The sequence below is a fragment of the Aethalodelphis obliquidens genome, unplaced genomic scaffold, assembly GCF_003676395.1.
Source record: "Aethalodelphis obliquidens isolate GAN/ISIS:26980383/991018 unplaced genomic scaffold, ASM367639v1 scaffold23, whole genome shotgun sequence".
Taxonomy (NCBI): Eukaryota; Metazoa; Chordata; class Mammalia; order Artiodactyla; family Delphinidae; genus Aethalodelphis; species Aethalodelphis obliquidens.
Genome location: NW_020837967.1, coordinates 24,656,959 through 24,670,438, shown reverse-complemented (window position 1 = coordinate 24,670,438; position 13,480 = coordinate 24,656,959). Strand labels below are relative to the sequence as shown.

At 45.5% G+C, this 13,480-nt stretch overlaps 1 protein-coding gene across 18 annotated transcripts in view; it reads left to right on the top strand.

Moving 5' to 3' along the window:
* SVIL (supervillin) overlaps positions 1-13,480 on the top strand; it is a 235,557-nt gene that overhangs the window by 182,079 nt on the left and 39,998 nt on the right. For 15 of the 18 annotated variants that reach the window (XM_027122059.1, XM_027122060.1, XM_027122050.1 and 12 more), the window contains 2 exons: positions 4,125-4,254; positions 7,808-7,855. In XM_027122059.1, coding sequence (XP_026977860.1) covers positions 4,125-4,254; positions 7,808-7,855 — 178 coding nt within the window. The remainder of the gene's footprint in view (positions 1-4,124; positions 4,255-7,807; positions 7,856-13,480) is intronic. The other 3 variants (XM_027122061.1, XM_027122067.1, XM_027122068.1) reach the window with 1 other exon arrangement.

Sequence of the window (13,480 nt, the reverse complement as noted above, 5' to 3'; positions counted from 1 at the left end):
AGTGGAGCAGGGCTGTCAGCACTGCTGCTGACACAGCCCGCCTCGGGCCAGTATTCCCTGCTGGGAAAGCATGGGCTGTGGCTGGAGGGAGAGCCGTTTCCCCAGTGGCCTGGCAAGCACCCATCACGGTGGCCCCGGCCAGGCCTTGGGGTGAATAACCCGCGGGTTCTCAGCCTCAGACTAAGCAGATGCCCAGGCGCTCAACATCCCAGCCCTGCAAATAGCACTTGGACTTGGTGGACGTTAAAAGTGCCGACAGGGCTTCCCTGGTGGCGCAGTGGTTGAGAGTCCGCCTGCCGATGCAGGGGACACGGGTTCGTGCCCCGGTCCGGGAGGATCCCACATGCCGCGGAGCGGCTGGGCCCGTGAGCCGTGGCCGCTGAGCCTGTGCGTCCGGAGCCTGTGCTCCGCAACGGGAGAGGCCACCACAACAGTGAGAGGCCCGCGTACCGCAAAAAAAAAAAAAAGTGCCGACAGCTGTTTGAGTTGCATAGGCAGTAATTTATGGTAGGTGCAGGGCCAGACGCTTGCCCCCGACCCACCCCAGCCCTCTGCAGTGCACGGTGGTCTGCGGGGACTCAGGAGCGTCATGAGATCGCAGGAGAGAAGGCACCCGCCCTCCTCAGCTTGTTCAACACCAGGTCGGAAATCTAAGCGGACAGGAATGATACATGTATGTTTCAGTGCGTGTTGCTTGTTTTCCGTCACTTGCACTCTGCGGGCTCCGGCTGGGCCTGATACCAGGTGGGCTCCACTGAAGCACCGCTTCTTCCATATTATTTTGGTTACTCTGTAGTCTTTGGAAGTTCCTGAGGATGACCCTGCCAGCGTATCTAATAGCAAGATTTCAGGCTGTTGGAATGGAGGAATTCTTTGAAGGCTATCCCAGGAGAGGGGGGAAATATATAAAAAAACCAGAATTACAGTGCAGTTCCGAACACATGAGAGCGAAAACGTGCCTGCTCAGCTTCCACACAACTGGTGAAACAAGCCAGGATGTGCCGGGGTTGGAACCACAGCTCCCTGCCCCAGTGACATGCAGGTGACCTGGGTCAATGACATCCTTGGCCTGTGTGTGCACCCCTGTCTCATTCGGAACAATATCCAGTGTCTTAGAGGTTGCTGAGCAGGTCAGCAGAGTGGGTATGCGGTGGACTACAGAGCGATTACAGATCCATACTTCGCCTTTTTCTAAATCAGTTTTCCGTTCCTCCGTGCAGCCACCAGGGTAGCCACGTGATTATTTAGATGATGTTGGCATGGCTTCAGACATTTGGGACCTATTTTTGAGAATGCCCTTAAAGACCATCGTGCATTCTTTTTCATAAACGCAACTTCTGAGGCTGCATTTGATTTTTTTAATTTCTCTGAAATCACTTGGACTCTAATCTGATTACAAAGGTAAGGTAGCCAAGATGAATAACTACTGGTCTAGGTCAAGGGTGAAGTCAGAGCTGGTTCTGAGCGGTCAGGAGAGTATCCATGAGATGAATGTCCACGTTCACAAGATGAGGAATTGGAAATACATCTTCATTTGGGTGGTGCTGGCATGCTTACCTTTTGGAAGTCCCCTTTATAGACGCTTTGACAGCTCTACTGCAGCGTGCAAAGACTCATGATTTCTTTTCATGATTTGATTTTATTTGATTATTTTTTCCTGTTAGAATAAAACTGACTCACTCAGAATAATTGGAGGAAAGATAAATCTTAGTCTTTATATAGTCTGGCATTTAGATGGAAACCCTTAAAGGAAATTAGAATCTGTTTCCAAGTACATGAATCAGCCCTTGTAGATGCAGAGTACTGCCAAACGTCATAGATTATAGACTTCGGGGCTAAATGAGAGCAAGTAGGGTCTTAGATATAAGATTCTGACTCTAGTTTCCGGTGTGGATTTTTTCCCTCACCATCAAGCCATTGTCTGACACCAGCTGGGTGTCCTACAGTTCCACCCAGTTCTGCTGCTGTCTACCCGGAGACAGCATCAGACCCCACAGGGTAAGCGCCCTGTCCCACAACACCGCCCCTCCCCCTTTCTGCAGACACCAGTGACAAGTCCAGGCTGTCACCTGTGCTTCTGACCTACCAACCGGCTACAGACTGGAGGTTCCAACAACCTTCTCCTTGGACTCAATTACTTTGCTAGAGTGGCTCACAGAACTCAGAGAAATACATTTATTTACTAGACTTCAAGTTTATTATCAAAGAAGGTAACTAAGGCACAGCCAGATGGAAGAGACGCACAGGCGAGGTGTGAGGAGATGGTGTGGAGTTTCATGCCCTCACGAGGTGCACCGCCCTCCCCAAACCTCCACCTGTCTGCCATCCCAAGAACTCTCAGAACCCTGTCCTTTTGCCTCTTTTATGGAGGCTTCATTACATAGGCCTGATTGAGCTGAATCACCAATGGCCAATGATGTAGTTAATCTCCAGCCCCTTCCTCCGCCCTGGAGGTCAGCGGGGGGCGGGGGGGGCACTGAAAGTTCCAACCCTCTAATCACAGGGTTGGTTCTCCTGGCAACAAGCCCACACTTAGATGCTTCCAAAAGTCACCTCGTCCACATAAGATAGCATTACCACTCTCATCATTCAGGAAATTCCAGCAGTTGTAGGAGCTCTGTGCCAGGAAAGGGGGCAAAGACCAAGTATATATTTACTATAAATCACAATATCACAGGTAAATGAGGCGGCGTTATACCAGCTTTGTGGAGTGAATGTTGGGTCTTATCTGCTGTCACATAGCAGAAGGGAAGGGAAGGAAAAGGAAGAGGTCGGGAAAGGGGAGAGGTCCAGGGTTTGAAGCCCTTGCCCCCCTTGAACGCCTTGGGGAGTTCTTTATAGCTTGCTTTCCATTATTTGACTGAGCGAATCCAAATATACAGTATGATTCTGTATGAATTTGTAGATGTACATGGAGTCATATTTACTGCAAAATCTGTTTTCTTATTTGCTTAGCTAAACCTTTATCGTGGAGTATGATATATTTCATCCCATCTCCAATTCAGATATTTAATGGAGTCAGGACACTCGGTAGAAGGGCCCTTAGAAACCATCTAGTTCAGTTCCCACTGTGACCAGTAAGGAACGGGGACCAGGTTACTTGACAGGAGTTAACAGCCAAATGAGCGCTGATGTGTTGCTCAAAATACACTCTTTATGGACACGCATTAATGAATGTTTAAAAGACCCAGCCCAGCAGACTCACCATGAGGGAAAGGAGTCCAATCGTTGTTTTCCCTAATGTTTAAATTGTTTGAGCATCAGCTCAAACGAGTTTAATGATCACCACTTTTGTGCCTTTTATCTTTCCTGGGTTTGTCCAACTTAAATGCCCTAGACTGAAAGAGCCTCATGTCCATGAGAATAGCCTTTCATAGATTTAAACATCCAAGCAGCTTTTTATCACGTCACACCATAGTTGAACTAAAGTAGGTTAGGTAAAAACCTCAGTTAATTAGATTCTGTTTTTGTATATAGCTTTCCCCTGAGGAAAGTTGAAATGATAATTTTTAAAATGGGTTTCTAGAGGAGTTTCTGTATTAAGAAGGCAGATTGGAAAGACCAAGTTCATTTGGAAGAAAAGAACAGGACTTAGAATACAGGACGTCTTAACATCATCTTTTGCCTGTAATTAAAACATGTGATATTCAGAGATTGTCAATAGCTTTAAATTTTTAAACCCATTTCTGCTGTCCAGCTTTAGTCATTAAATGTTAATTCATCAAGTGACCAGAAGGGATCGCTCAAACACATTTTTCTCTGGGGACGTTTACTTTTATTTTCCTTCCTGCTCTCAGCCCAAAGGCAAGGGAAAAAACCGAGATATTCCTTTGGTAGAATGATGTTGCCTCTTTTATCTGGGAAAGTCAGTTTTCAGCTCTGCATTTCAATCCGATTTTAAGACTGTTGGGGCCATCTTAGAAAATATAATAACCTACATAATATAGTCATCTGTACTATTTTTCCAGACAGACTTTCTTCAGAATAAGTGACATTCAGAATGATTCAAATTAGGCAGCTGTGGTCATTTCTTGGGCAAAGGCTTCTGGGTGACTTAAACTGTGGTTCTGGTACCGGGAAGGGCTGGTGCTGAACTCTTTTTGGTCGGCGTGTCTTCCCCTTAGATTAGCACTGTTGAAGAAGAGTGGTGAGGAAGACTGGAGAAACAGGCTTAACAGGAAGCAGGAGTATGGCAAAGCGTCCGTCACCAGCAGCATGCACATCCAAGAAGCAGGACAGTCGCTCAAGAAGAAGGTAACGTTGTCCGTGCGTGGGAAAATCATTCTAACTAACACCACGCTTGGACGTGCATCCACCAGGCGAGCATGCATAACTTAGCTGGTTACTACCCCGGGCAGCATAGCACTGTCTTGCCACGAGGGTCCACACTGAACGCCTGTCCCACAGCGGCTTCAGTGGATCACCAGGTAAAGTCTTGAGATGTTCTAGAACTGTGAACAGCACCACGTGCCTAATGCAGCAGCAAGCAAGTTCCTAAATTTGGAAGTGTGCACTTTCACTTGGGTTTCAGACCTTCTTAAATGAAGTCTGACTTTACAATGTTATCAAAGTCTTTAGAATGAAAAACTGTCATTGACCGCTAACCGTTTCTAAGTTGCATGTAAAATATGGGCTTGAATGTCCTATGCCGAGGTTGAAAACAGGAGTATACAAGAGAAGGACATGCTTGTGGTCGGTGAGGACTTATTTCATAATTGAAGACATGTTTCATGATGAGCAGGTAAGCCTTTTATTGAGAAGGTACTGCAAAGTACATTACAAGTTTCGAGAAAAGTAATACACTGTTGTTGATACGGGCAAGCATTTCTTCATAGGCAAATGTAATTGTTAAATTACTAGTAATGATGACCAGCTTTGACCAGTCAGTGCACACTTTGAAAGCGGATGGTGACTTGCCCACTGCATGGCCCTGTGATTGCCAATGCACCTGCTGGCTGGGGGCGAAGTAGATGGTGTAACACACTCCCACTGGCCAACTTCTAGGATCAAAAGTCTTCAAACAAAAAGGAAAACAACATACTTACAACCAGATGATCACCTGGACCCCTTCGAATCTAAAACAATTTCATACGCATCCGTGGAAGAAAGAAATGATGAATGTGACCTTCAGGCGTTCAGAAACTTACATTAAGAGGAGGTGTGTCCACAGGGCTGCGAGGAGAGAGTTCTGACACTGTTTCCTGTGGCACCCCTGTGTTTTCATAGGTTAAACTGAAACAGCAATTCGAATTCTCTTTTTTGAGACAGACGTGACATTGAAGATAATGACTAAAGACAGTTAAAGCTCAGCCATTTGTAAAGATCTCAAATCTAATTAGATGTTACAGCACCTGTGTAGGAAATCTGGGTTTCCAGAATGAGACCCGGAAGTGAAAGAAAACTCTGTCCCTCAAATCACTGATCCCCACTGCCCACAAACTTTTTGTAAAACTTGATTTGAAATCATTGGTTCACACATAACTTGAGCGCTTCATTCTTGGTCATGTCAAAAGATGCAAAGAAACCTTCCCTAGCAGGTCCCGCACGGCATGGTGAAAAGTAAAGCTGCAAAACACAAAGCCAGGTAGAGCCCTCGTGATCAGTGGAATCGATTTCAGTGCTCTACCCACTTGGGAGACAGAGATCATGCGAGGCTGGGTAACCCAGAGGCTGGGAGTAGCGGGTGAGAACAGAATGGCCTTAACACTAGGCAGAGGGTCTCAGGAGGCGAGAGATGGGAGGAGGTGACTGCGGTTGCCCCTGGCTTGAGTGGGAAGTGGTGTCCTGGGCTCACGGATGCGGCGGGTTCTGCACCAGCAGTGAACTCACTGTCGCTCTCCTGCTGAGTGACCTAGTTCACTTCAGCCCAAGACAATGAGCTCTTTGAAGTTAAAATAAGCCCACCTATTTCCAGTTCTTGTAGCAGGCATGGGGAAATCGCAGGTTCTGTTGAGGTCGGGTGGTTTTCCCATGGCCTCTGATAAGCCCTTAGCTTCGTGTCTTCCCAAGGGCAGGCCGTGTATTTCAGCCACGCCTTCACCAGCTCAGATGAAGCAGGAGAGCCGCGGTGAACCTGATCTGCCTTAAGACAGTCCCCCGGGGCAGCTGGTGGCGGGGTGGGGGTACTCGAGACATGGCCAGGGCTTGCTGGCTGTCCAGACGCTTCTCTGGAGAAGGAAGGACATTCATGACACGTGCTCCATATAGATGGGAGCTTGCTGCCTGGGCTGGAGCTAGACTTGCTAGGGGCACGGGCTCTGGAACCTTCCATCTTTTGCACCAAGGGACAAGGGACTAGATTTACAGTCAGCTCATCACTTCCCGCACAGTTTCTGAGTTCATCAAATGCACATATTCGTGGTTACGAAACTTACCCTTTGGCCTCCTCGAGCTTTTGTGTGCAGTGAGCAGGGTCCCACGAGTTACAGCCTGTGGAGAAGCAGAGGAAGCAGGAGATGGAGACCGGCCTCTATATAAATCACTTCCCCTGTGAAAATCCATGCTGTCCAGTAAAAATATAATGCGAGCCACACGAGTAATTAGAGATTGTCATGCGGCCACGTTAAAGAAATGATGTAAAGGGTGCCTTGAAAATCTAAAACAGTTTTTGTTTCTGTCAAAGGTTTGTCCCAAAACAAAACAAAGTTTCGGTGCTCTAACCCGCATCTCACCGGGGGTCCTATATGGAAGAAAATACTCTTTTGGTCCATGAATAGATTTGAGGTTAGATTTTAAGTTAGTTAGCGTTTTCCTTGCCCTTCTGAAAGATCAGTCATGTCTCAAGAGCTGATGTCACTTAACATCAGTTCCTTGCTTTCCAAATTTATCCCCCCGAAATCAGGATTGACGATTTGGAGCTTAACAGTGCTAATCGTTTACCTGGTGGACCCTGTCGTTTCCTACGACAAACAGCTTGGGTTTTCTCTCTCTCGCTGTGCCTCTTCCCTTCTCCTGTTCGTGGTTTAGGGCATTGCTAACCTGACTTACACATTTTTGCCCTTGGAGTGTATAGAATTAGTTCTAAAGATGGCAAAGCCCATTGGTCTGTAGGTACGGCCAGGCTTGTAGTGCAGGGAATGTGTCCACTGGAACATGGTACGTGGACAGTTTCCTTCAGAGTAACTCATCCCATCCCAAGAGTGAGAGAGATGAAATGAAGCCAAGTTCGAAAGAAAAGGCCTTTGGCAGGAGCCTCTTTGTTTCAACTAAATTGCAGTTACGTATTTGCACCCAATCATTAGTTAAAATTCCAACCCCATTTTGGCATCTTCAGTATTTAAGGCAGAGACGTGACTCCTGTGCCCTTGGGTCAAGATAATCATCAGTGTTTCAGACTTTTTCAGGAAATAAAAACCCTGTATAGAGTTTGTGGTTACAGCCCCGAGTCCACAGCTGAGTCACAGACCAGGATTTGATATCTGGCTCTGCTTCCATCAGCGTGAATCAAGCTAAGGTCTGTGCTGTCCCCAGAACAAGTCCTTGAAAATTCTAGGAAGATCAGTCCGCCACATTCGTGTCCTGATTGGCTCTGTCATTGAAATTCGAAATCCCAATTCAAGAGCGTGAAGTCAGTTGAAGGAACCAGGCTAAGAGGGCCAGGAAGGCTGTTGGTATGACCCCCAAATTAAAGATTATTATCCCACTGACGAGTGATGAGTTCACTTGGTGTTTGTGCCACCCGACCGTGTGGGCATGTGCATGCTTTTCCTGGAACCCAGCACAGAGTTCTCGAAGATGACTGTGACACCGTAACCCGATCCTACCCTTCCAGCCCTCTGCAGTGTCTCCTATTTGTTTTAACCTGTAGGAAGAAGGAGCATTGACAGATGATAATGCCGTTTCTAATCTGCTCTGGGTAAGCCTGACTCTCGCGTAGATCTCCTCGCCACGTGTAACTCTCATCCCCGACGGTTCCCCTTGGCGCCCCTCTCTGTTTGGTTTTCTTATCCCGAGGCAAGATGCCACCTTGATCCAGAGTGGAGCGCTATCCTGTTTCCTGAAATTTTGTTTCAACCGTAGAGTGAAAAAACTTGAAAGACGTTGAAGAAGATATTTTATATTCGATGTTAAAACGGTCCATGGAAGTCAGGGTTCCCCTGTATGTCACGGAATATCTTCTGTAAACTGCAGTAATCTTGCCAGTAACTCAATTACTGCACAGAGCTGACTTGGGTCTATTTACTGTGCTTATGTGGGGATTTCTGTTAGCATTCTAAAAAAATAAGTAGGACGGACTCTTTTGGGAAGCGAATTGAAATTGCAATGAGTAAATTAACTTTCTGTGAGAGAAATCCTTGTTTTTGTCCCTCCCCCTTCCCCACCCCGCTGTGATAAATCTTCTCTTTTCACCTCTAATCCTCTTGCTTTGCTCTATAGGAACCTGTATATGCTTCTACTTATTCTCCTGCTATACCTGCTGCCCATAAATACCTGTCTTTTGTATCTATTAATCAGGTGAGGAATTGCCTACACGTATTAAGCCTCATTGCAATTTCTGAGCAGCAGGGAGAAACTTGTTTCATTTGGGGAAGTAACTCCTGCTGCATTTCTGTGTGTGTGTGTGTGTGTGTGCGCGCGCAGATGTAATTGCTACTTCATATATTTAGGGTCAGTCACCCACACCTCAACTTTCGCTCAGACCCCTAGGGAGACCTATGGTGTTAATTCATCTCATAGTCACGTAATTGGTTGAAGAGGAAAGTCCCCCATTTTAATCTCCAAGGTTTATATCCTAAATTGAGTCAGGAGCCCAAGAAAGGACCCCGGGGCTATCTTGATAAAGTAGGAGGAGGTGGCCCAGGTGCTTTGGGGCGTGGAAGAGACAGGATGGAAGAGGCGGTCCTGATGGGAGCTAGCTGCCATGGTGCTGTTGGCATGGCAACCACAGCCCTCCTTCCCCACTCTCCACCTCCACTGCACCCCGTCCGAACCCCGCCACAGAAGGGAGACCTAGCCTGGGCTGATATGATACATTGGTACCTGATATGTGATGATGCTTGAAGCTAAAAGTACCAGTGATTGTTACTCCCCTTGGAATGTCCCTGGGGTCAAAGCAGCTAGAAACAGTGGCCGCATCCCCTTTGCCGCGAGCCCCAGGTGCTAGTTGCCTTCCGTCTGGGGGACCTGGCCGGTCACTCCCCTCTTAGGGTTTCTGTCTCCTCACCAGCCCTGGGACCACGCCTCTCAGGTGGCCTCCAACTAGAAGTCTCATGACTGTTCTGTTCCTTTAGGACTAGTGGTGGCCAAACAGGTCTTTGAGGGAGAGGCACAGGGTTTCAGCCAGAGGAAGGGTCTGCTGGGTCCTCCCGGCTTCATCTGGCATCTTCACAAGCAGGAACTCCCCGTTTCTCTCCCGAAGGCGGCCTTTCCCTCACTCTTCTTAATGCCTTTCCTCTGAAGTTAGGGATGTGGGTCTGTGGGAGCCCAGCCCTGCATTGCCAGCTGGGGTCCACCCCAAAAAAGAGGCTGAAATCTGGAGCGGACCTGCTGTCCCATCACTAAGGGGGGAAATGCCTGTTTGCTTCTAAATAAGCCAACGTGAGACTTTAAAAGAAAAGATATGTTACTCAAGTCTTTAAATATAACTTATGTATATTATATAATACACATGTCGTGTATATATATATATATATATATATGGTATGCTTTTTTTTTATAGACTTTACTTTTTAGAGCAGTTTTAGGGTCACAGCAAAATTGAGCAGGAAGTGCAGAGACTTCCCCTAACCCCCCCCCCCCCACAACCCCCCCCCTTATCAGCGTACCCCACCCATGGCATGTTCATTACAGTTGACAAGTTGTCATCCCTCAGGGCCCATCATTTATATTTGGGTTCACTCTTGGTGTCGTACATTCTCTGGATTTTGACAAATGTATAATGACGTGTATCCATCATTGTAACATCATACAGAGTAGTTTCACTGCCCTGAAAACCCTCTGTGGGGACTTCCCTGGCGGTCCAGTGGTTGACACTCCACACTTGCACTGCAGGGGGTGCAGGTTCGATCCTTGGTCCAGGAACTAAGATCCCATGTGCCGTGGAGCGCGGCCCAAAAAAAAAAAAAAACAAACAGAAAACAAAAACCCTCTGTGCTCTGCCTCTTCATCCCTGCCTCTTCCCCCCACCCCTTCCCTTGGCAACCACTGATATTTTTACTGTCTCCACAGTTTTGGTCTTTTCCAGAATGTCATATTGTTAGAATCGTACAGCATATAGCCTTTTCAGATTGGCTTCTTTCAGTTAGTAATATGCATTTAAGTTTCCCCCCTGTATTTTCATGGCTTGATAACTCACTTCTTTTTACCACTAAATAATCGTCCTTGTCTGGATGGACCAGTTTATCCATTTGCTCACTGAAGGTCATCTTGCTTGCTTCCAAGTTTTGGCAATTGTGAATTAAACTGCTATAAACATCCATTGCAGGTTTTTGTGTGGGCATAAGTTTTCAACTCATTTGGATATCAAAGAGTATGATTGCTGGATCTTATGGTAAGAGTATGTTTAGTTTTGTAAGAAACTGCTGAACTGTCTTCCAAAGTGGTGGCGCCATTTTGCACTCCCACCAGCAGTGATGAGGGTTCCTGTTGCTCCACAGCCTCGCCAGCATTTGGTGGTGTCAGTGGATTTTGGCCATTCTGATAGGTGTGTAGAAGTATCTTGTTGTCTTAATTAGCATTTTCCTGATGACATAGGATGTTGAACATCTTTTCATCTGTACATCTTCTTTGGTGAAGTGTCTGTTCAGATCGTTTGCCCATTTTTAAATTGGTTGTTTTCTTCTTGTTGAGTTTTGAGAGTTCTTTGTATAGTTTGGATAGCAGTTCTTTATCAGATATGTCTTTTGCAAATATTTTCTCCCAGCGTGTGGCTTGTCTTCTCATTCCCTTGACAGTGTCTTTCACAGAGCAAAAGGTTTTAATTTCAGTGAAGTCCAGCTTCTTAGCTCTTTCTTTCATGGATCATGCATTTAGTGTTGTATCCAAAAAGTCATCACGGAACCCAGGCTCATCTAGATTTTTTTCTATGTGATCTACAAATTTTATAGTTTTGCATTTTACATTTAGGTCTGTGAGCCATTTTGAGTTAATTTTTGTGAAGGGTACAAAACCTGTGTCTAGATTCTTCTGTTTTGCCTGTGGATGTCCAGTCATTTGTTGAAAAGACTATGAAAAGACTGTCTTTTCTCCAGTGTATTACCTTTGCTTCTTTCAAAGATTAGTTGAGCATATTTGTGTGGGTATATTTCTGGGCTCTCTACTCTGTTCTCTTGATCTATTTGTGTGTTTTTTCACTAGTACCACCCTGTCTTGGTAGTAATGGTACTTTTGTAGTAGCTTTACAGTAAGTCTTGAAGTTGGGGAGTGTCAGTCTTCTGACTTTCTTCTTCCCCTTCAATATTGTGTTGGCTAATCTGGGTCTTTTGCTCCTCCATATAAACTTGTCTGTTAATCAATACCCACAAAATAACTTGCTGGGATTTTGATTAGAATCGCACCAAATCTATAAGTCAAGTTGGAAAGAACTGACATCTTGACAAGATGGCATCTCCCCATCCATGAACATGGACTATCTCTCCATATATTTTTAAGTTTAAAGAAAAATAACATTTACCAGAGGCAATCTATGTCTTATCACTTCAAAATTAAAATGGCCTAAAAATCCTATATTTTTACTTCTGGACAATTTTCCCAGATAAATGTTTTACATACCAGTGATGGGGCACTAGCTCCTCAGTGTTCCTGGAGAGCCTTTCCTCCAGCAGCCCTGGTATAGATATCCAACAGTGCAGGGGCTCAGAGAGGGAGACAGAGCATTTAAACACAAGCTCTGCCTAATGGACTATTTGTCTCTTGTCAGTCCTCAACCCACGTTTTCTTCTTCCTCACATGCCTCAGGGCTGTAGCAGAATAAGATTTTCCTTGTTCCCTTCCTTTCATCTTAGTTGCTGGGAAAGGGTGGCAAGGTCAGATTATAGTCACTTTGAGGTCCAAACCTAGTTGAGATCTTTTTCCATGTTTTGTTCAGGCCACGTGAGGCTCTGGGCACTGGTGGCGGATGGAAATCACTTAAAGAGATGGCAGAGCTCAATTCCCATAACAGTGCACAGGATTCGAAATGGTGATAGCATTTTTGAAAACTGAGAAGTGACGATTTGTCTCTGTACCTTATTTCTCTTAACACGTGATTCTGTGATTTCTTCCTGTCATGTAGTTTCACTAGAGGTAATTAAGATTAAAAACTTAAAAGTCAGATCACAGTATTTTCTATCTGAAGCTCTCCACTTATGGAAGAATTTTACCCTTAGATCTGCACTAATCCTAGTCACACATGTTAGTTCTGTTTCGTGTATCACCTCTGGTGTCGGAAACGCTTAGTGAGATTTGCACAGTGATTTCTCAGGTGTACAGAGGCAAATCCATCAGCAGCAGTATGGTAAGCTGAGAACATTCTTGCAGCTCAACCCTTTGCACAGTTTCTAGCTGTGTCCTGCCGAGGCTCTGTCCATCCCTAAGACCCTCGTTTCCTCCCAACTGTTTCACTGCCTTCTCCTCCCCTTCTCCTTCCCCTTCTCCTTCTTCTCCCTCTTCTTCTTCTCCTTCTTCTTTTCTCCTTCTCTCTCTCTCTCATTCCCTCTCTCTCCCTCCCCATCTTTCTGCATCACGTTCATGAGATCTATATTTGAAAGAGTTAAAGATAGACTGGGTAGGGCTTCTATTCATATTATGCCCCAACTCCCTTACTCTCCCAGTCAATCCTAAATATCATCGGCTAAACCTAGGAAAACCTGAAAAATGGCACAGTGCTTACTATACTATGTATTATGTCCTTCTCTAAATGAGGAAAGAAAACCTTCGAAGGGAAAAGCAAGACAAGACAATCATGAAGTTTTAAGCTAAAAAAAAAAAAAAAGTACATAGACGAAGATGTCTATCTTGCCTGTTTTCACATTTTGAGTTCTAAAATTTAATAGCAACTTGTGATACATTCTATTAATTTCTAAAGGGAATAAATAAACTGTGTATATTCATACATATAACGCACGCATATGATATATATACAAGATATATATACATATATATAAGATATATATATCTTACTGCATTATAGAACCATTTAAAGTCAGATAAGGGGAATCAGGGGCCTCTAGACCAACCCTACTAAGTGGCAAAGTTAAGGTGAAACTTCTAGAGAAGCAAAAACGTTTATGCTGAACAACATCATTTAGAGGTGAGTGGAAAGCGTGCTCCTTAACGTAGATCTGGCACCACCGGACACTTTGAATCCTGGGACACCTGTATCATCCCAGGGCTTCCGTGCATCACGCTCTCCCTGGAGCTGCGGGAGAATCCAGGTGCCTTGGGAAATGGAATTGTTGATCCGGGGACACCATTTTTCTGAGTCATGAACCACACTTCCCCGGGCACCAGGGCTCTGAAGATTTCGCTGAGCTCACCATAGCACTGGTGATGTCTGGATCTG